The 21,291-nt window shown below is 43.4% G+C and overlaps 1 protein-coding gene across 1 annotated transcript in view; it reads left to right on the top strand.

Moving 5' to 3' along the window:
- The window catches only part of LOC126175489 (zinc transporter ZIP13 homolog), a 205,879-nt gene that overhangs the window by 152,564 nt on the left and 32,024 nt on the right, over window positions 1-21,291 (top strand). The window contains exons 2-3 of the mRNA XM_049922309.1: window positions 3,942-4,055; window positions 20,305-20,660. Of these exons, the coding sequence (XP_049778266.1) occupies window positions 3,942-4,055; window positions 20,305-20,660 (470 nt within the window). The remainder of the gene's footprint in view (window positions 1-3,941; window positions 4,056-20,304; window positions 20,661-21,291) is intronic.

Below are 21,291 nucleotides of genomic sequence, written 5' to 3'. Positions count from 1 at the left end.
GTTGCAAGCTTCGCAGAAACGCACAGAAAGACACAGTGTTTACTTCATGAATAATTTATTTTAATCCAAAAAGTTGCACTTTCAGTCTTCTGGTGAGTTAATGACGTATAATGGGCCAGTAGTCCACAGATCCCACATTTATTCTTCCATTAAGGGAAAATCTGCCTCGCCTGCTCACAGATCATTTAGCAGCTAGTCCACGTTGTTTTACAATTGCGCCGCTCAACAGATTTAAGTGAATACAGATAGTACCTGTAGGACCGCTACAGCATTTGTGTCGGCGAAAAGTTTACTTATTCCTAATACAAATATTTCATGATTTATAACAAACACAGTATATTTGTATGCACTTCAACGAATCTCTTATCGTGTTACATTTTTCCTACCCTTGCCTCTAGGCTTCACGTCAGCTGGCTTAAACATTTCTTGCTACGAAACATCTTTCGCGTAAATCAAGCGCTAATGTACGAATGAGCGTGAACACGTGGCGCTGCATTTTCTGCTTTTGTACTGGCCGCCAAAAATACAAGTATAGTTAGTGGGAGCAGCTGTATGAAGTGTCTCATGCCCCTGGAATGTCCCTCTAGTTAGAGCTGCAGACAGCATGGAGGCAGTGGGCCAAATCAAATTGGATGACCGAAGACTATAATCCAGCAGCGCATAAAAAAAAATCTTTTACTGAGAGAAGTGTAAATATTATATCAGTGTGCGGGTAAACGGATTAAAAGAATTTCGCAGACACTTGTATACGTATTATTCTATTTTCAAGACCGATTTCAACACGTTGTGACATTATTTCGAGCCGATGACTGCCTAGCCTTTCTTTTCAAATGTTGCTTTCTTCGATATTTTGTTAATCTGAAAATTGTTAATAGGAGAAACTACTTATCCTTTTTCCTCCGAACTTCTCGTCGTGCTGGCAAAGTGGAAAGAAGTAGGTGGGAAATTCTGCGTCTAAGTGCCGCCTGTATCGTCTCGTTACAGCTTGAGCTGTTCTGCAGCATGAACAACAAAACCACCAGCGACAACGTATTCTGAAGAAAAAACTTGGTCACTGTTTAAGAAGTGACACCGAGCTTGTAGTCAAGAGCAATCTCGAGAAATATCGGAATCATACATAAACAATGAGCTACGCCGCTATCCGAATCACAGGGCACTTAACTTAGTCAAGGGCTGTGCCACGGCATGGCTTCGTGTTACGCAGTGTCGTTGCTTTATCTGGAGATTCCGCGACACTTAATTACCAACGTGCTGAGAAGTTACTTAAATAGCCGTAGAAGCAAAGTAAACGGTTGGACAAACCCCGTTAGGATTTTTTGCCTGTCCCCGAGTGACGCCCAATTATGTCTCGCGTATGGCAAATGTGTAAGTCAAGAAAGGTTACTGACGTCTCGGCGAGACGTGAGTGCTAGTACGCACATTGAATATACTCGACGAAGTAAACTGCAGAGCTGGTCTTAAGAGGGAAACTGCTTGATCGCGTGACCAGATGCATCAACGTTCTAGTTAAAAGCGGTGCGCAATGTAACTTCGCAGTGCAAGTAGGTAAGTGAATGCGAAAAAAATTCGGTCTAGACAGACGAGTCGGCTTGTTTTAAACTTTTTGGAGTTTATGAAAAATAAGAGACCGGCAGTGTAGAAGGTGACGGAACGGGCTTAAAAAATGACAGTAGTTGAGTAAGTCGATAACTTGAAATTTATGAAGAGCAGACACCATAATATCACTTCGTCGTATTCCAAGGAAGCCGCAGATAGGGGTCCCCGGAACGTAGAAATAAATTAATGGTGTACATGTTAAGTGCAATGTAGCGAAATGACTCTACATTATGAAATATTGTTGTATTAAAGTGCTAATGTTAGTTATAAAATAACTTCAAACACAACCAACGTTCGTGGCTCGTTGAATGCACAGATTCACCCTCAGTATCATCGAAGTTAGGCAACATCAGCTGTGGCCGGGATCTGAACCGCCTGCGTACTTCACGCGCTGTTAGCTTTTTCTCTGCCTTTCCGTCAAAAGGGAGGAGGCTTACAATTAGTGGTGTTAAGTTCCAGGCGAACAGCTGTAGCACCGATGCCCTGAATTAAATTCCAAACCCCGCCGCTGTTTCTCCTGAAGTGAGGACACGTGACACTGTTAATGATGATCCGTCTCCATATGCACTTAACAAACAGGCTTCACACTTTGCGAAGGAAAGGTGCCGACGTGCGCGAAGGATAGGAAAAAAACTTCACAAGTTAGGCGGCTGAACCTGCCCCTCTGGGTCTTCCAGCCAACCATGCCGTACGAATTTACTTTACTTTTACGTAAAACATTAATTGTAAGAGTTTCTGTGAAAAGGCTCCTCAGTGGAGTACGAATTGTCCAGCAGGAAGTTCTTTAATTCAGGTTGTTGTAAATGAATTGTCAAGAGGTTCGTTTTTGGTCCTAGTATTGTAGCCACCCTTTTCGCTGTCTTTTTCTTTTTTATTTATTTTTGTTTTTTTAAATGTAGATGTAACAATAAAGGGCATTAATGAATATATCTGTTTGAAGCAGTCGTCAAAATACAAAGTGTTTTTAAGAAGTCTGTGCAGGGTGTTCTAGAGCTAACTCTAGGTACAATTCTTAAAACTTGCCTCGGTATTTTGAAAATACTGTCCCTAAGGACGACAGTATCCTCGATTGTAAATCACCCATATCGATAGTCAGAAAGAGGAATAATGTGTACGCTAAAAGCATTTCATTAATGTACTACTATGCAACATTTCTTTGGGAAATATAGGTAGATACAAAATCTGGAAAAAAACTTAACAAACGTTGGCTCATGCCTCGGGCTGAGTGCACCCTGCTTGCCAACGGCGCTCGACAGTTCCGGACCCATCCAAGTTCTAGCAAAGCCCGACAGCGCTTAACTTCGCTTATCTGTCGGGAACCTGTGTTACCACTGCGGGCAAGGCCGTTGACGGTTGTCATACACAACTAGGTAGTGGTGCCTGATGAAACATGTGATATACTGCGAAGCTTTACGCTGTTCTCCAGGCTGTCCAATACATCCGTCGCCATCAGCGGATACAGTATGTTATCTGCTCAGACTCTCTCAGCTCTCTCCTCAGTCTCCAAGCCCTCTACCCTGTCCACCCTCTGGTCCACCGGATTCAGGACTGCCTCCACTTGCTCCACTTGGGGGGCGTCTCTGTGGAGTTCCTCTGGATCCCAGGACATGTAGGTATCTGTAGAAATGAGGCGGCCGATATAGCGCCCAAGGCTGCAGTCTCTCTTCTTCGGCCAGCTATGCGCATGATTCCCTTCTCCGATCTACGGAGTGTTTTATGTCGTCGTGTTGCTCTTTTATGGCACGCACATTGGTCGACACTTCCCAATAATATATTGCGGGACGTGAAAGCTCTTCCCCGTGCTTGGACATCTTCCTCCCGACCTCGTCGTCGGGAGGAGGTAATTTTAACTAGACTCCGGTTAGGCCACTGTCTTTTTTAGCCATCGACATCTTTTAAGCGGCGATTCTCCGCCACTCTGTCCCCACTGCTCTCAACTGTGGAAGGTGAGACACCTTTTACTTGAGTGCCCCTATTTTATTCCGTTACGCGCCCGTCTACAGCTGTCGCTTGATATATCTTCCATTTTAGCAGATGACACGCGATCAGCCGATCGCGTTCTCGAGTCTATTAGTGCCAGTGAGATGACGCCAGTCATTTGAAGCTCTTTTTGGGGACAAACAACCCCCCTTTTATAGTGATTTTTTAAGTTTCCCTTCTGTTTTTGGTTTCCCCACTTTTTTGAGTTTGGTCCCATTGCTGCTGGTTTCCAGTTTGTGTGCGCGTGCTTATTTGAGTCAGTTACGTTTTTTTTTGGTACTTTCATCTGTTTGTTCTGTTCGAAACAGTTAAGGAAATGCTTATTAGAAGAGCACTGACGTGATTGGCGGTGTGTGTTGTTGCAGAGGGAGGCTCGCGGACGCTGAAGGTGCTGCTGAGCTTCGCAGTGGGCTGTCTGCTGGGCGATGTGTTCCTGCACCTGCTGCCCGACATCTGGAGCCGGGAAGCGCTTCGACTCGGTGAGTTGCCAACTTACTCAACTGCTTTTTATAGTTATTTCATTCAGTCCGAAGCAGGGATGGGTAAAAAAATATAGATATTTGTCATCTCTATGTAAATTATCGATACGTCGAATAATCTATACTTAATGCAGAATATCGAAAGCGATAGATTTATAGGTCAGCGGTAAGTATCGTGTAGATTTTGATGAGTTGAGTTTGCGAGTACCAACATATATGGCATATATGGTCGTATGTTCTGATTTCATTGACTTAGAAGCTTCACTTTTTTGCATCGTCAAGGGACCGCAAGCCTTAATATGAGACATAAATTTTTAAATTTCATTTTGATACGTCTACACGTTCCTGAAGAAGAAAAAAGATTTTGAACAGTCGGAAAGACAGACGGACAGAAAAGTGGTCCTATAACGATTCTGTATTTACCGAGTGAGGTACAGTTCCCTAATTAACAGCACCACGTAATGTCACCTCAAAGCTGCCCGTTAACTTACTTCTTATGTACTTTCGTATCAGTTTGTTTTATTGTGTCTTGTTAGCGAAACTATTTTGCAGTATAAACTCAATTAGTGTAGGTGTTGTTAATCTTTATGCGGTTTCAAAAATGATGACTAATTACCTAATGTTTAAGATGATCTAGCCCAAAAGCAGATAATCGTAGCACTGAGTTTTAGTACAAAAATAGAGCTTTGAGGTGTTTACTACTGTGCAGTACAAAAAAATTACGAATTTTGTTTTACCCCGTTGTTTTGGATTTTTTGCTCAACGTGAAAACATTCCAACATAAAACAGACAACTCATCATGATAGAAGGCTGGTATACCACAACACTATAAGAAGAGTGAAACATCTGAGTTTCTGTTGCCAACTTAAAAGTCAAGGCAGGATATTCAAAATACGTTGGGAGGAAAAAAACTCAAGAAAAAATAGGCGGTTTTAAGAACCAGAAAGTCCAAAACAGTGGGGTGGAACAAATTTTGCAATTTTTTGGTAATACACAGCAGTAAACAACTTACCTGTTTTATACCGAAGATGAGCCACTTTTGAGCAAGACTATTTTTCCCCTGAAAAATTAGCAGATTAATGGTCACGTTTGAAAAGACAAAAACTTAGTTAATTCCAGTGGCTTAGAAACTTTTCTCCCTGTAATGTTTCGCTACAAGGCAGAATAAAACAGATTTGATACGAAAGTTTACATTTTTTCAGCACTGTAAACAGAGGCGTCGCAACCCTTAGAAAAATATGGCGAAGTTCAGAAAGCCTGCACAGGATCGAAGCTTGGTGCAAGGATTGACAGCTGATACTCAACATAAACAAATGTATCGTATTGCACATAAATAGGTAGGAAGGCCCATTACTGTAAGATCACACGATTGCAGAACAATCACTGGAAGCAGTCACGTACTTTAAATATGTAAGGGTAGGCGTAAAGAGTGTTTTAAAATGGAACAACCACATAAAACTAATCGTAGAAGGGCAGATGCTTGACAGATTCAGTAGAAGAATCATCAGGAAGTGTAATCCAGCCACGAAGGTAATAGCTTATAGAACTTTAGGCTACGTCCATAGAAGAGTCAGTCAATATATTGCTTCGGCCAACGTGTATCATGCGAAAATATAGTACAGGTAAAATTGGAGAGAATCGAGCTCACACGGAAATGTGCTTCCCGCGGATTGTTCGCGATTTGAACAGGATGGGGTGAAACGTAGTCAATAATCTTTTCTTTTGAGCAAGTTGAGCCACACATTTCTTTTCTACCCGATTCGATTCTGTGCCTCTTAACTAATTATCATGGTTAATAAAATCTTGCTCACTATCTATTAAAATACTTTCATTAAAAAGTCACTACCACTTGCGCATTAATCGAGATGCACCTTCAGGTGATAGGTTTTTTAAATAATCATGGTGCGGCATAGTGATTGCTTAGAGCCAATTCTCATCGTTCATCGTCAGGATAGAAACAGATAGCACGCTAAAAACGGTAGTTCATTAATAAACTGATTGGGAGAGCGGATCACCACGCCGTAGACACCATAATTAGCACAGTAAGCTGTCAACGATATGGTGCTCCGCAGGCCACGTCACCTGAATATACATCTTTATTAATGCGTAACCGGTAGTGTCGTCTACTAAAAAGTATTTTGACAGCTAATGCGGAAGTTTTAATAACCAAGTGGAATTTTGGCTGAGGTTGACCGACCTTTAAAGTAACATTAGTTATCACTTCGTGTAAATGTAGATGTTTTCGTTTTCGTCAGGGACAGTTTAAGATTCCTATACATAATCCACCCTGAGATACAACTTAACAGCGGGCTCAAACGAGTACAGTACGACCTTCGCCCAGAACGGTATGATGCACTAGCTTCTTCGGATCTCCACCCTACTTGGAAGAAAAATATTGGAAACAAGCTCTCTATGGAGTTATTGAACTAATTTAGATATTGAATTGAATTATCTGGTTCTAATCATCACTGTCCCTTGTTACATCGTCTAGGAACTGTTTGAGTTCTGCTAATGTGGCCTAAGAGGTGCTCAGTGGTTTCGAAACACACCCCGTCTCGGGTGCTCCGTATCTGCTGCTCGCTTATTGCTGTTATTAGTAAAACATGTTGGTATAAATGACATTATGTACTAATAAGAATAAATATGTTAGTACATAACTGTCATATACAGGGCTATTACAAATGATTGAAGCGATTTCATAAATTCACTGTAGCTCCATTCATTGACATATGGTCACGACACACTACAGATACGTAGAAAAACTCATTAAGTTTTGTTCGGCTGAAGCCGCACTTCAGGTTTCTGCCGTCAGAGCGCTCGAGAGCGCAGTGAGACAAAATGGCGACAGGAGCCGAGAAAGCGTATGTCGTGCTTGAAATGCACTCACATCAGTCAGTCATAACAATGCAACGACACTTCAGGACGAAGTTCAACAAAGATTCACCAACTGCTAACTCCATTCGGCGATGGTATGCGCAGTTTAAAGCTTCTGGATGCCTCTGTAAGGGGAAATGAACGGGTCGGCCTGCATTGAGCGAAGAAACGGTTGAGATTGGAAAACCGATGGATCGGTCGTGGTGGAGATCATGATCAGCAATTCATGTCATGGTCTCCACGCTCTCCCGACTTAACCCCATGCGATTTCTTTCTGTGGGGTTATGTGAAAGATTCAGTGTTTAAACCACCTCTACCAAGAAACGTGCCAGAACTGCGAGCTCGCATCAACGATGCTTTCGAACTCATTGATGGGGACATGCTGCGCCGAGTGTGGGAGGAACTTGATTATCGGCTTGATGTCTGCCGAATCACTAAAGGGGCACATATCGAACATTTGTGAATGCCTAAAAAAACTTTTTGAGTTTTTGTATGTGTGTGCAAAGCATTGTGAAAATATCTTAAATAATAAAGTTATTGTAGAGCTGTGAAATCGCTTCAATCATTTGTAATAACCCTGTACCTTCCGATGCCAATGCTTTGTAGTGTGATCTTTCTGTCCGCTGTAGACCTGTTTGCATTTGCACGGCTAGTCATTGACAAGACCCAGGATTTCCCTTTTATTTGTGAAGACCGAAAGGCTGTTTTAATGTCATTTCTCTTCATTAGCGTTCTAGTTACAAAACTGAAGAAACCCAAGCCCTATGGCCTGTTGTTGTCAATAAAGCATAAGATGTTTGTTGATGTTTGTAAACTTTGAAGTTGGATACTTCACACTGGTGAATCCGTTCTTAGCACAGATTTTCGGCGACAGGTATGATTCTTTCACAGTGTACTGAATTCACCAGGACATTTTACGCCTGTGCTTGGTGCTGGTATCTGAGGCTATACAGATACAGAACCGCATGATTTGACTTTCTTGTTCTCACCAAGTTTTCCGTCAACTTTTCAACATGCTACACACCTAGGAAGCACTCTTTGTCCACTTCACGGCGAACTTCATAATGCACTCACAACTACCGTCTAAGTGTCCCAAAAGCTCTTCCAATATTGGATCCGTGAAGCTAGAAAACGAACGCATTGACGACGCAGCAATTAATAGATTTTCTAAAGGAGATGTGTTTGAAGAAGCGGAGAATACAACGTCTCTGTGAGGTATGACGCATCCCAGTCTCAACACAGACTACATCCCGTGATAATGCTGTTACCGATGATGCACGTGCGTCACTCCACAGTGAGATGTGGTGGGGGCCGACATGGTTACAGTCATCGCAGAGACGTAGCAACTGAAGGCGTTGGTATCACGTGTAATGTTCCAATCTGAGAATCCATCACAAAAAATAACAAAAATACTTGATAAGTTACAGCTCAAAACCAGCATATCTACTTATAACCAATGTTTTAAGTACTTCCGCTTTCGGTCATTGGTCATTTTCAAGCATCCTAAAATCAGGGTGTGGTCCTGCGTCAAGTTGACGATCTTCGTGCTTTGTCATACTGACCAAGACAATAAGAAAACGCGGAAGCTGATTACGAAAGCATTCAAAAATGGATTGACTTGACGCAGGATGACATTTATTTTACCTGACGCCACTGTAAGAATGTTCCGATGAAAGCTGTTGTAAATAATTTTATGATGTCTGCTGATGCTCTCATTTCAGATGTTTTCACCAGATATATACACTCGTGTGTCAGCCCATTATGGCCACTGCCCACCGAAGTTCTTAGCTTACTAAATTTTCGCTAAATTAGAAGGAAGGTCAGCGTTTGCCGTGATATTGCTGGTTTATTGATAGCAAAATCGATTTTCAATCACATAGTGATCATCTTCAGTGTTGTGGTGTACGAATTAAACTCTTAGGCACTGGTATCAAGTTATCAGTAACCAAAGCCAAGAAACGATCACAATAACTCGTTGTGCACACAGTCGCCAATCAATAAATTTTCACTGTTGGTGCAGGAAAACTGTAGACTCAGGCGTGACGTTTTAATTTATTACTTCTTTACTGCCATCTCTTTTCGTAACACGTTTCGCAGACAATGTTTACGTACAGGGTGATCCATTGATCTTGACCGGGCCAAATATCTCACGAAATAAGCGTCAAACGAAAAAACTACAAAGAACGAAACTTGTCTAGCTTGAAGGGGGAAACTAGATGGCGCTATGGTTGGCCCGCTAGATGGCGCTGCCATAGATCAAACGGATATTAACTGCGTTTTTAAAAATAGAAAACCCCATTTTTATTACATATTTTTGTAGTACGTAAAGAAATACACTCCTGGAAATTGAAATAAGAACACCGTGAATTCATTGTCCCAGGAAGGGGAAACTTTATTGACACATTCCTGGGGTCAGATACATCACATGATCACACTGACAGAACCACAGGCACATAGACACGGGCAACAGAGCATGCACAATGTCGGCACTAGTACAGTGTATATCCACCTTTCGCAGCAATGCAGGCTGCTATTCTCCCATGGAGACGATCGTAGAGATGCTGGATGTAGTCCTGTGGAACGGCTTGCCATGCCATTTCCACCTGGCGTCTCAGTTGGACCAGCGTTCGTGCTGGACGTGCAGACCGCGTGAGACGACGCTTCATCCAGTCCCAAACATGCTCAATGGGGGACAGATCCGGAGATCTTGCTGGCCAGGGTAGTTGACTTACACCTTCTAGAGCACGTTGGGTGGCACGGGATACATGCGGACGTGCATTGTCCTGTTGGAACAGCAAGTTCCCTTGCCGGTCTAGGAATGGTAGAACGATGGGTTCGATGACGGTTTGGATGTACCGTGCACTATTCAGTGTCCCCTCGACGATCACCAGTGGTGTACGGCCAGTGTAGGAGATCGCTCCCCACACCATGATGCCGGGTGTTGGCCCTGTGTGCCTCGGTCGTATGCAGTCCTGATTGTGGCGCTCACCTGCACGGCGCCAAACACGCATACGACCATCATTGGCACCAAGGCAGAAGCGACTCTCATCGCTGAAGACGACACGTCTCCATTCGTCCCTCCATTCACGCCTGTCGCGACACCACTGGAGGCGGGCTGCACGATGTTGGGGCGTGAGCGGAAGACGGCCTAACGGTGTGCGGGACCGTAGCCCAGCTTCATGGAGACGGTTGCGAATGGTCCCCGCCGATACCCCAGGAGCAACAGTGTCCCTAATTTGCTGGGAAGTGGCGGTGCGGTCCCCTACGGCACTGCGTAGGATCCTACGGTCTTGGCGTGCATCCGTGCGTCGCTGCGGTCCGGTCCCAGGACGACGGGCACGTGCACCTTACGCTGACCACTGGCGACAACATCGATGTACTGTGGAGACCTCACGCTCCACGTGTTGAGCAATTCGGCGGTACGTCCACCCGGCCTCCCGCATGCCCACTATACGCCCTCGCTCAAAGTCCGTCAACTGCACATACGGTTCACGTCCACGCTGTCGCGGCATGCTACCAGTGTTAAAGACTGCGATGGAGCTCCGTATGCCACGGCAAACTGGCTGACACTGACGGCGGCGGTGCACAAATGCTGCGCAGCCAACACCACGGTTCCTGGTGTGTCCGCTGTGCCGTGCGTGTGATCATTGCTTGTACAGCCCTCTCGCAGTGTCCGGAGCAAGTATGGTGGGTCTGACACACCGGTGTCAATGTGTTGTTTTTTCCATTTCCAGGAGTGTATGAATGTTTTAGTTGGACCACTTTTTTCGCTTTGTGATAGATGGCGCTGGAATAGTCACAAACATATGGCTCATAATTTTAGGCGAACAGTTGGTAACAGATAAGTTTTTTAAATTAAAATACAGAACGTAGGTACGTTTGAACATTTTATTTCGGTTGTTCCAATGTGATAAATATACCTTTGTGAACTTATCATTTCTGAGACCGCATGCTGTTACAGCGTGATTACCTGAAAATACCACATTAATGCAATAAATGCTCAAAATGATGTCCGTCAACCTCAATGCATTTGGCAATACGTGTAACGACATTCCTCTCAACAGCGAGTAGTTCGCCTTCCGTAATGTTCGTACATGTATTGACAATGCGCTGACGCATGTTGTCAAGCGTTGTCGGTGGATCACGATAGCAAATATCCTTCAACTTTCCCCACAGAAAGAAATCCGGGTACGTCAGATCCGGTGAACGTGCTTCGACGACCAATCCACCTGTCATGAAATATGTTATTCAATACCGCTTCAACCGCTCGCGAGCTATGTGCCGGACATCCATCTTGTTGGAAGTACATCGCCATTCTGTCATGCAGTGAAACATCTTGTAGTAACATCGGTAGAACATTACGTAGGAAATCAGCATACATTGCACCATTTAGATTGCCATCGATAAAATGGGGGCCAATTATCCTTCCTCCCATAATGCCGCACCATACATTAACCCGCCAACGTCGCTGATGTTCCACTTGTCGCAGCCACCGTGGATTTTCCGTTGCCCAATAGTGCATATTATGCGGGTTTTCGTTACCGCTGTTGGTGAATGACGCTTCGTCGCTAAATAGAACGCGTGCAAAAAATCTGTCATCGTCCCGTAATTTCTGTTGTGCCCAGGGGCAGGACTGTACACGACGTTCAAAGTCGTCGCCATGCAATTCCTGGTGCATAGAAATATGGTACGGGTGCAATCGATGTTGCTGTAGCATTCTCAAAACCGACGTTTTTGAGATTCCCGATTTGTCTGCTACAGATGTGCGGATTAGCCGCGACAATAGCTAAAACACCTACTTGGGCATCATCATTTGTTGCAGGTCGTGGTCGACATTTCAACCTACAGTGTAAACTCGCAACACAAATCCTTATGTTCCCGGAAAATCTTCACTTAGGCGAAGAAGCGCACTTAGCTTCCATATCTTCAAGACTGGCGAAGTATAACGTTGCAGAATGTGCTGCATTTAGGAAATTACAGCATTTCCCCAGGGCAACGTCTATGACAGGGTATTTCCTTTTTTCCCCACTACAATACTGAATTAAGAATTCTTGCCGTTCCATTAGTTCATGCTCGAGGGCATAGACAGACATACAGTATATTTAGACAAGATTTGCAAGATTTGATTATGCGCTCACCAAGTAAGATGGACGGTTAATATTTGTCTGTCGTCCTGATCTCGTCATTTGGCAGCTGGTGTCTGACATGGGCGTGGGTGAACAAGGCTTTCACTTTGCCCTGTCGAGTAGTATTCATTCGTATCGACAGAAATTGTTACACATGTTTCGAACATTTTGAATATGATAGTGTGTAGGATACCTTATACGTAAAATTATGTTGTAGTATCCGCAGCAAAAGGGTAGGTTTCGTGCTTTATGTAGTGAAATAGATTTTCTAACGATGATCGGTCTGAGTGGGCTGAGACCAGGATTTCATTTGCGGGCCCTTATACATCGCAATTCGCTTTCGCAATTACCACGCAGATTGGATGCGCTTGTGCCACCTGTGGCCCGCACTCTATTTGACAGCGCAGTCTGCTCAAGATTGCTTAACCGTCTTGCGGGAACACGTCGTGAGACTTTCCATCAGTGAGATAGAAACACCCTCCGATCCACTAGTAAACCAAATTCAGTATTTTCGTGTGCTATACACTCATCGCAGTGCTGAGTTGGGTAGCAAAAACCTAAGGACGCGATCTGAGAACTGGAGCTCAAATATAAAAATGAATACTGGACATGTTGCAGTAAGATAATTCTGTGTGTAGGAATCACGCTTTATATAATTACCGTTTTATGTGTGTTATATCACGTTAAGTTGTTCCGTAAGGTTATATTTTTCGTGCCTCCAGCCGTGTATATCGGCTGACACATGGTGACAGGCTGAATGAATTATCTACGGAATCCAATAAATAATAAAAAATACTGTTAGGAGTCACAGAATTTGTTTTCTTAGATTTAATATTATCAGTGGTTTTCGTAATGCCATACGGTGATTGGAATCTCAGATGCGACATTAACCAATGATATACGGGCAGCTAGAATTAGTGCGTGCAATGACCTGATTGCTTAACTTAGTGCTAATTAATTCGGAAACTGCGCAACGTATCGAATTTTTTGTAACCAATTATTTCGCAACACAACCTACACTGCAGTACCCTTACAAGTGTTTCAGACTGATTCTGACCACCCTGTACACCCGCATCGGAGACGGGCTAAGTTGCATATATGCTGCAGCAATGCCTTTAACGGAAACTCAAATGGTTCAAATGGCTATGAGCACTATGAGACTTAACTTCTGAGGTCATCAGTCCCCTAGAACTTAGAACTACTTAATCCTAACTAACCTAAGGACATCACATACATCCATGCCCGAGGCAGGATTCGAACCTGCGACCGTAGCTGTCGCGCGGCTCCAGACTGTGGCGCCTAGAACCGCTCGGCCACTTCGGCCGACAACGGAAACTCTTTGATCGCACCTTATGCAAGGCTGGTAAAGGAAGTGGGCCACATCCTGTGGAATTCGTGCCGTACCGACGTGTGTGCGGTAAATGTGCAAACGTGAACTGTGGCGACGTTGAATGCGTCCAAACAGGACCAGTCTGCTGTTTCTCTCTTCTTGGCTGCCAAAGGACAAACGGCGGTAGGCATCCATCGAGTGAAGAATGTGTATGAGGCACCATGTGTGTCGGAAACTACCGTCGTGGAATGGTGCGTCAGGTTTCGTGCTGGTCGTAATGTAGAAGTCACCTCCAACTCAAATGGAAGACACTCGAGCACCCGCCCTATTGTCCTGATCGCCCCCCCCCCCCCCCCCGCCCCCCCCATGCATTTATCTCACCTATGTCCTGTTAAAATGGCCTTGAAGGGTTGGCCTGTTGGAGGAGGATATGCAGCAGGCAGTTAATTGACTTCTTGACGCAGCAGAAGACGGTGTTTTACCAAACTGGTATCTTGAACCTGGTGCGTCGGTGGGGTGACTGTCTCAGTGCTCACGGCAATTTTGCCCGATTGGCATACCGATTATGGACTTTGCGGCCTTCGAATGAAAACTTTTTGATTGCCCACTTGTACTGTCAGTCTCTGCTCCCTCTCTTCGTTGAGAATCTCGCACTAGATGTGACTTAACAGTGTTTCTCACCACTTGAAAAGTGGTGTCGCAGTGATTTACATATTACAATATACGATCATTTCGGCGTTATGACGGATAAGTGCGGAATGTAACGAAGACGTTCGAGATGGAACGAGGGGTTAAACTATAGATTATTGCGCACAAACCAGTGCCTTCAATATCAACACCTCGCAGTTGCCAGATAGACGGCCAGACTTTATTGTATGGGCGTCTCATTAGACGTTAAAAACAAAGCTTTATTTGACTTATTTTCAGGTGAAATATGTAAAGAATCAATAATTTTGTAACTGTAAATCTTTAGACTAGTTTCAATTTTTGTGATAACTTCGACTAATAACCTGTACAATCACAACAAATCGCTTACGCGCCGGTAAAGCTTTAATCGCATTTTCTTCAAGCCGCTCATCACTCCTCTTTTGAATATCTTCTTCTTCCTTCAGGCTTCTTTGAGTTGCATATATCCCACTAAATTATGTATTAGATTTTCATATAATTTTGGTCTCGCTCGTGGATACATCTGCTCATTTCCTACCAAATATTTAAAAATTGCTATTTATTATTATGTTCTCTCCTCTAACATGCTTCGCATAGACCTTGGATCTCTTGGAGGTTATCACCCTTTCGTCGGAATTGCTTTGTTGGTATCTGTGGGAATTGTGGTGTAGCTTTTAAGGCCATTGCTAATTGCTTGCACCTCCTTAGACACTTTATTTGTGTTACATCTAAAAATGATATTTAATTATTAATAACACACATTTACTCTAAATAACACCATTTTTTTTCTAGAATATTACGTCTATGCAGTTCAGTATGTGGCCTCGCACTCTACGCTATCTTTAAATAACGTTTCTGTAATAACAAGTCAGCAAGAAAGCTCGCCTTTACCGACAGATCAGATGTCTTTGGACGTATAGGGAAACCAGACGTTGCTCACCTCACAAGAAGAGAAGTCAAGATGTTCACGTCACGTGGTGACCAGTGGTCAGATGTTCATGTGTGCTATCCTAGAAGGCTTGTGTTGCAGCTCAGGTACAGGTGTTTGTGGAGAGGATATTCCACTGATTTCACACTCATTTTGGTGCTCAGGATCAGCAACGTGCGACGTAACTCGCGGTAGTGAAGAAAATATCATCGTTGATCTGTGAAACGAGGAAGGTGGTACTGTAAAGTGAGGAGTCACGGAGTGTGATTTACTCAGACATTCTTGGATATTTCGGATGCATGAGAGCATGCTAAAGAGAAGGGTCCAGTGTCAGTGGGAGAACGAGTGTATGAATTTTCTAATTAATAAGCGAAAACAAGGAAAGCCAGCTTTAGGATCAAGACCTATATCGCTTCAGTCGCTCTCTTGGAAAGACAGCATTATAAAGGATAGGGCATTGCATTACGATGCAGTTGTTCACGGTATGACATATCGGTTTCACTGCAGAATATTTTTAAACGATTGCGTTTTGTATCCCGATAAGAGGGCTCGATCTGCTTCAATACCTTAAAATCTGTTCAAGTGCTCGGCCCCAAAATTGACTTGGAAATTCTAATGTACAAGGCAACTGAAATGTGACTGACTTGTATGTTGAACTAACTCCCCCCCCCCCCCCCCCTTCTAAGCTCACTAGTCTCGGCTATCTTAACCGTTTTGCAATTGTGACTGTCGTCACAGTTCCTTTTTAATATAAGTTTTAACAAAAGCTAAGGATTTTAAACGTTTGTTGTGTCTTAACCGATTTTTACCGTTTTATAAAAATTATTTTCGTTATTTAACCGTACTTGCATCTTAGTGAAAAGGACCTATTTGTCGTTCGCCTTAAACGCAATATCAGCGTAGACTTCAGATACGCTACACACAAATCTCTAACCACAACCTTTACTTCGTATTCACATTTGTTGAGTTCGCTAATTCAGTAGTTCATTCAGCTACTCCCATTCCTGTCTCGTAAATCCCGTCATGAACGATAGCCTTCATACAAGTGGCACTGTCACACTCGAACCCATTTATGTGCTTCAGTGGCGCAGCGTAATCAAATACAAATTTTGCAAGTATGCTGTTCCACAGCTTCGTTTGTTGTAGATTTGTTTCTGCAGAAGTGCAATTCATTCTCGCATATGTGGTTTTATTTTTCCGCTACTAGTCTTCAGTAGATCTCATTTTCTAGCGGTACCTGTTTACAATCAAGTCATTATACATAAACGTATGTACAAATATAAATAGACAATGACAGCTGCGCAGTTCGATCACAAATACGACAAAGCGAATTGTCATCCTTCATGAATAACGTTAAAGATTGTAAATTCAGAACGTTGCAGCAGATCATGAGGTTTCAGTTGCTGCTCTGCCTGGATATTGTACAGGTACTAGTGTCGTATAGACTCGTGCTGTTGACCATGGGATGGATAATTGTCGCGACACTGCACAAGTACTAGTACTACCCAGGGCACATGCTGCATGGTCAGTTACAACCTCGTGGAAGATTTCCACCGCTATTCAGTGACATATGGGCCTCCCCTCAGACCTTTCTGTCAGCGATACTCTTTCAGTGCAGGACTGTAACTGCTGCCGTTCACATAAAACAGTTTACTAACAGCACATGATCTCTCTTCTCGACAGCGAGTACAGTTATCCGTAGGTTAAGGCTTGTCAAATCGTAGCTTGGATGTCATGTTGTTGTTGTTGTTGTTGTTGTTACTGTTGTTGTAGTCTTCAGTCCAGAAACTGATTTGATGAAGCCCTCCATTCTACTCTATCCTGCGCTAGCTGGTTCATCTCCAAGTAACTGTTGCAACCTACATCCTTCTGAATCTGCTTAGCGTATTCATCTCTTGATCTCCCTCTACGATTTTTACCCCTCACGGTGCCCTCCAATACTAAATTGGTGATCCCTTGCTGCCTCAGAACATATCCTACCACCGATCCCTTCTTCTAGTCAATTTATGCCACAAATTCCTCTTCTCTCCAAGTCTACTCAGTACCTCCTCATCAATTACGTGATCTACCCATCTAATCTTCAGCATTCTTATGTCGCACCACATTTCGAAAGCTTCTATTATCTTCTTGTGTAAACTAGTTATCGTCTATGTTTCACTTCTATACATCTTTCACTTCCATACATGCTACACTCCATACAAATACTTTCAGAAAAGACTTCCTGACACTTAAATCTATACTAGATGTTAACAAATTTCTCTTCTTCAGAAACGCTTTCCTTGCCATTGTCAGTCTACATTTTATATCCTCTCTACGTCGACCATCATCAGTTATTTTGCTCTCCAGATAGCAAATCTCATCTACTACTTTGTGTCTCATTTCTTAATATAATTCCCTCAGCATCGCCTGATTTAATTAGACTACATCCCATTACCCTCTTTTTGCTTTTGTTGGTGTTCATCTTATATTCTCCTTTCAAGACACTGTCCATTCCGTTCAACTGCTCTTCCAAATCCTCTGCTGTCTCTGACAGAATTAAAATTTCATCGCAAATCTCAAAGTTTTTATTTCTTCTCCATGGATTTTAATACCTACTCCGAATTTTTCTTTTGTTTCCTTTACTGCTTGCTCAATATACAGATTGAATAACATCGGGAAGAGGCTACAACCCTGTCTTACTCCCTTCCCAAACACTGCTTCCCTTTCATGTCCCTCGACTCATATAACTGCCATCTGGTTTCTGTACAAATTGTAAATAGCCTTCGCTCCCTGTATTTTACCCCTGCCACCTTTAGAATTTGAAAGAGAGTATTTCAGTCAACATTATCAAAAGCCTTCTCTAAGTCTACAAATGCTAGAAACGTAGGTTTGCGTTTCCTTAACCTGTCTTCTAAGATAAGTCGTAGGGTCAGTATTGCCTCACGTGTTCCAACATTTCTACGGAATCCAAACTGATCCTCCCCGAGGTCGGCTTATATCAGTTTTTCCATTCGTCTGTAAAGAATCCGTGTTAGTATTTTGCAGCCGTGACTTATTAAACTGATGGTTCGGTAATTTTCACACTTGTCAACTATTGCTTTCTTTGGGATTGGAATTATTATATTCTTCTTTAAGTCTGAGGGTTTCGCCTGGCTCATACATCTTGCTCACCAGATGGTAGTTTTGTCATGACTGGCTCTCCCAAGGCCATCAGTAGTTCTAATGGAATGTTGTCTACTCCCGGGGCCTTGTTTCGACTCAGGTCTTTCAGTGCTCTGTCAAACTCTTCACGCAGCATCGTATCTCCCATTTAATCTTCATCTACGTCCTCTTCGATTTCCATAATATCGCCCTCAAGTACATCGCCCTTGTACAGACCCTGTATATACTCCTTCAACCTTTTTGCATTCCCTTCTTTGCTTAGAACTGGTTTTTCATCTAAGCTCTTGATATTCATGCAAATGGTTCTCTTTTCTCCAAAGGTCTCTTTATTTTTCCTCTAGGCACCCCTAGTGTTATATGCCTCTACATCCTTACATTTGTCCTCTAGCCATCCCTGTTTAGCCATTTTGCACTTCCTGTCGATCTCATTTTTGAGACGTTTGTACTCCTTTTTACCTACTATATTTACTGCATTTTTATATTTTCTGCTTTCATCAGTTAAGTTCAATATCTCTTTTGTTACCCATGGATTTCTACTAGGCCTCGTCTTTTTGCCTACTTGATACTTTGCTAGCTTTACAAGTTCCTCTTTCAAAGCTACCCATTCTTCCTCTACTATATTTGTTTCCCCCGTTCTTGTCAATTGTTCGCTTATTCTCTCTCTGAAACTATCTGCAACCTCTGGTTCTTTCTGGTTATCCAGATCCCATCTCCTTAAATTCCCACCATTTTGCACTTTCTTCAGTTTTAATCTACAGTTCATAACCAATAGATTGTGGCCAGAGTCCACATCTGCCCCTGGAAATGTCTTACAATTTAAAACCTGGTTCCTAAATCTGTGCCTTACCATTATATATTGTATCTGAAACCTTGCAGTATCTCCAGACCTCTTCCAAGTATACAACCTTCTTTCATGATTTTTAATCCAAGTGTTAGCTATGATTAAGTTATGCTTTGTGCAAAATTCTACCAGCCAGCTTCCTCTTTCATTCCGTATCCCAATTCCATATTCGCCTACAACTTTTACTTCTCTTCCTTTTCCTGCTATCGAATTCCAGCCCCCTCATAACCATTAAATTTTCGTTTCCCTTCACTATCTCAATATTTTCTTTTGTTTCATTATACATTTCTTCAATCTTTTCGTCATCTGCAGAGCTAGTTGGCATATAAACTTGTACTACTGTGATAGGCGTGGGCTTCATGTCTATCTCGGCTACAATAATGCGTTCACTACGCTGTTGGTAGTAGCTTATCCGCGCTCCTCTTCTTTTATTCATTACTAAACCTACTCCTGCATTACCCATATTTGATTTTGTATTTATAATTATTCATTACTAAACCTACTCCTGCATTACCCCTATTTGATTTTGTATTTATAACCCTGTATTCACCTGACCAGAAGTCTTGTTCCTCCTGCCACCGAACTTCACTAATTCCCACTATATCTTACTTAACGTATCAATTTCCCTTTTTAAATTTTCTAACCTACCTGTCCGATGAGGGGATCTGACATTCCACGCTCCGATCCGTAGAACGCCAATTTTCTTTCTCCTGATAACGACGTCCTCTTGAGTAGTCCCCGCCCGGAGATACGAATGAGGGACTACTTTATCCCCGGAATGTTTTACCGAAGAGGACGCCATCATCATTTAATCATACAGTAAAGCTGCGTGCCCTCGGGAAAAATTACGGCCGTAGTTTCCCCTTGCTTTCACCCGTTCGCAGTACCAGCACAGCAAGGCCGTTTTGGTTAGTGTTAAAAGGCCAGATCAGTCAATCATCCAGACTGTTGCCCCTGCAACTACTGAAAAGGCTGCTGCCCCTCTTCAGGAACCACACGTTTGTGTGGTCGCTCAACAGATACCCCTCCGTTGTGGTACGGCTATCTGTATCGCCGAGGTACGCAAGCCTCCCCACCAGCGGCAAGGTTCATAGATGTCATTCCGTCATAAAATCAGTCAGTGTACAGCGAAAGAGTTGTGCCTGGCGGTCATAATTGGAACTAGTTTTTTTCCAGCGTCAATCTGTTACACATTAATGCGTTGGCATATCTACCATGTTTCGCTGCCGCTCGATAATTACAGCCCACACTGCATCTTCCTGACTAGCTGCACTTTTATTATACCCACCAGGCGTAAAATATACGAACCAACTGACCAGCGCACGAGTGAATGGCTGTTTCAGACCACGGTGGTCATCCGAGTGTCGACAAGGGCCTACTAGTGCTGGCGGGGCTGCTGGTGTTCATTGTGCTGGAGAAGATGTTCACGTTCGTGCCAGAGGACGGCGAGGACGAGAGCGCCGCCAAGAACAAGAAGAAGACTGCGCGCAAGGTGGCGTGCAGCGCCGAGGTGTGCATGCTGGAGAAGCGGCTGCGCAAGCGCCTGTCGCGCGGCGCGCGCAACAACAACAACGTGGACGACGACGTCGTCTTCGCGTGCGCCAACATCGCCGACGGCGTCTGCAAGCAGATAGAGGACATCGGCACCGTGCTGTGCGCGGCTGCGGCCAAGCAGCCGGACGACGAGCCGACAATCCACGTGAGTGCTCGGCGTCACCATACTCTTCCTTCCCCACCAACAGCCACTAAACCCACTGTCGCTCGCACGACTGGCATTTGTCATCCACATGACTTTCCCGCTCTGTTTTGTCTGACTGGACAGGATTGATGCAGTTCGCTTTTCAGTACATTTCCATCAACTCACCATCTGTTAGCTTCAGCCATTATTATTTGCTTTCAGTTACGTTAAGTTGAACTGTTTATAAGACATTAATATAGCTTTGAGGATGCTGGTCATCCGGGTGAGCTGTACTGCTACAGTCTCAAACAAAGTAATTCTATGTTACTTCATTGTTTACGTAGATTCAGTCCAACTTTCGTGTGCATAATTTTAGGCATATCAGAACTAATTACAGTTAACTTGCTTTTTGCCTAGAATACTTAACGTGAGAAAAGTAAATATTCTCTTTACGTCTAGTTTCACAGAGGAAGACCGCACTGCAGTTCCTTCTCTAAATCCTCGCACAAACGAAAAAATGGCTGACATCGAAATAAGTGTCCACGGAATAGAAAAGCAACTGAAATCACTCAACAGAGGAAAGTCCACAGGACCTGATGGGATACCAATTCGATTCTACACAGAGTACGCAAAAGAACTTGCCCCCATTCTA

The sequence above is a fragment of the Schistocerca cancellata genome, chromosome 3 (genome assembly GCF_023864275.1).
Source record: "Schistocerca cancellata isolate TAMUIC-IGC-003103 chromosome 3, iqSchCanc2.1, whole genome shotgun sequence".
Classification (NCBI taxonomy): Eukaryota; Metazoa; Arthropoda; class Insecta; order Orthoptera; family Acrididae; genus Schistocerca; species Schistocerca cancellata.
Note: the sequence above shows the minus strand (reverse complement) of the source record. Positions and strands in the feature narration are given on the sequence as shown.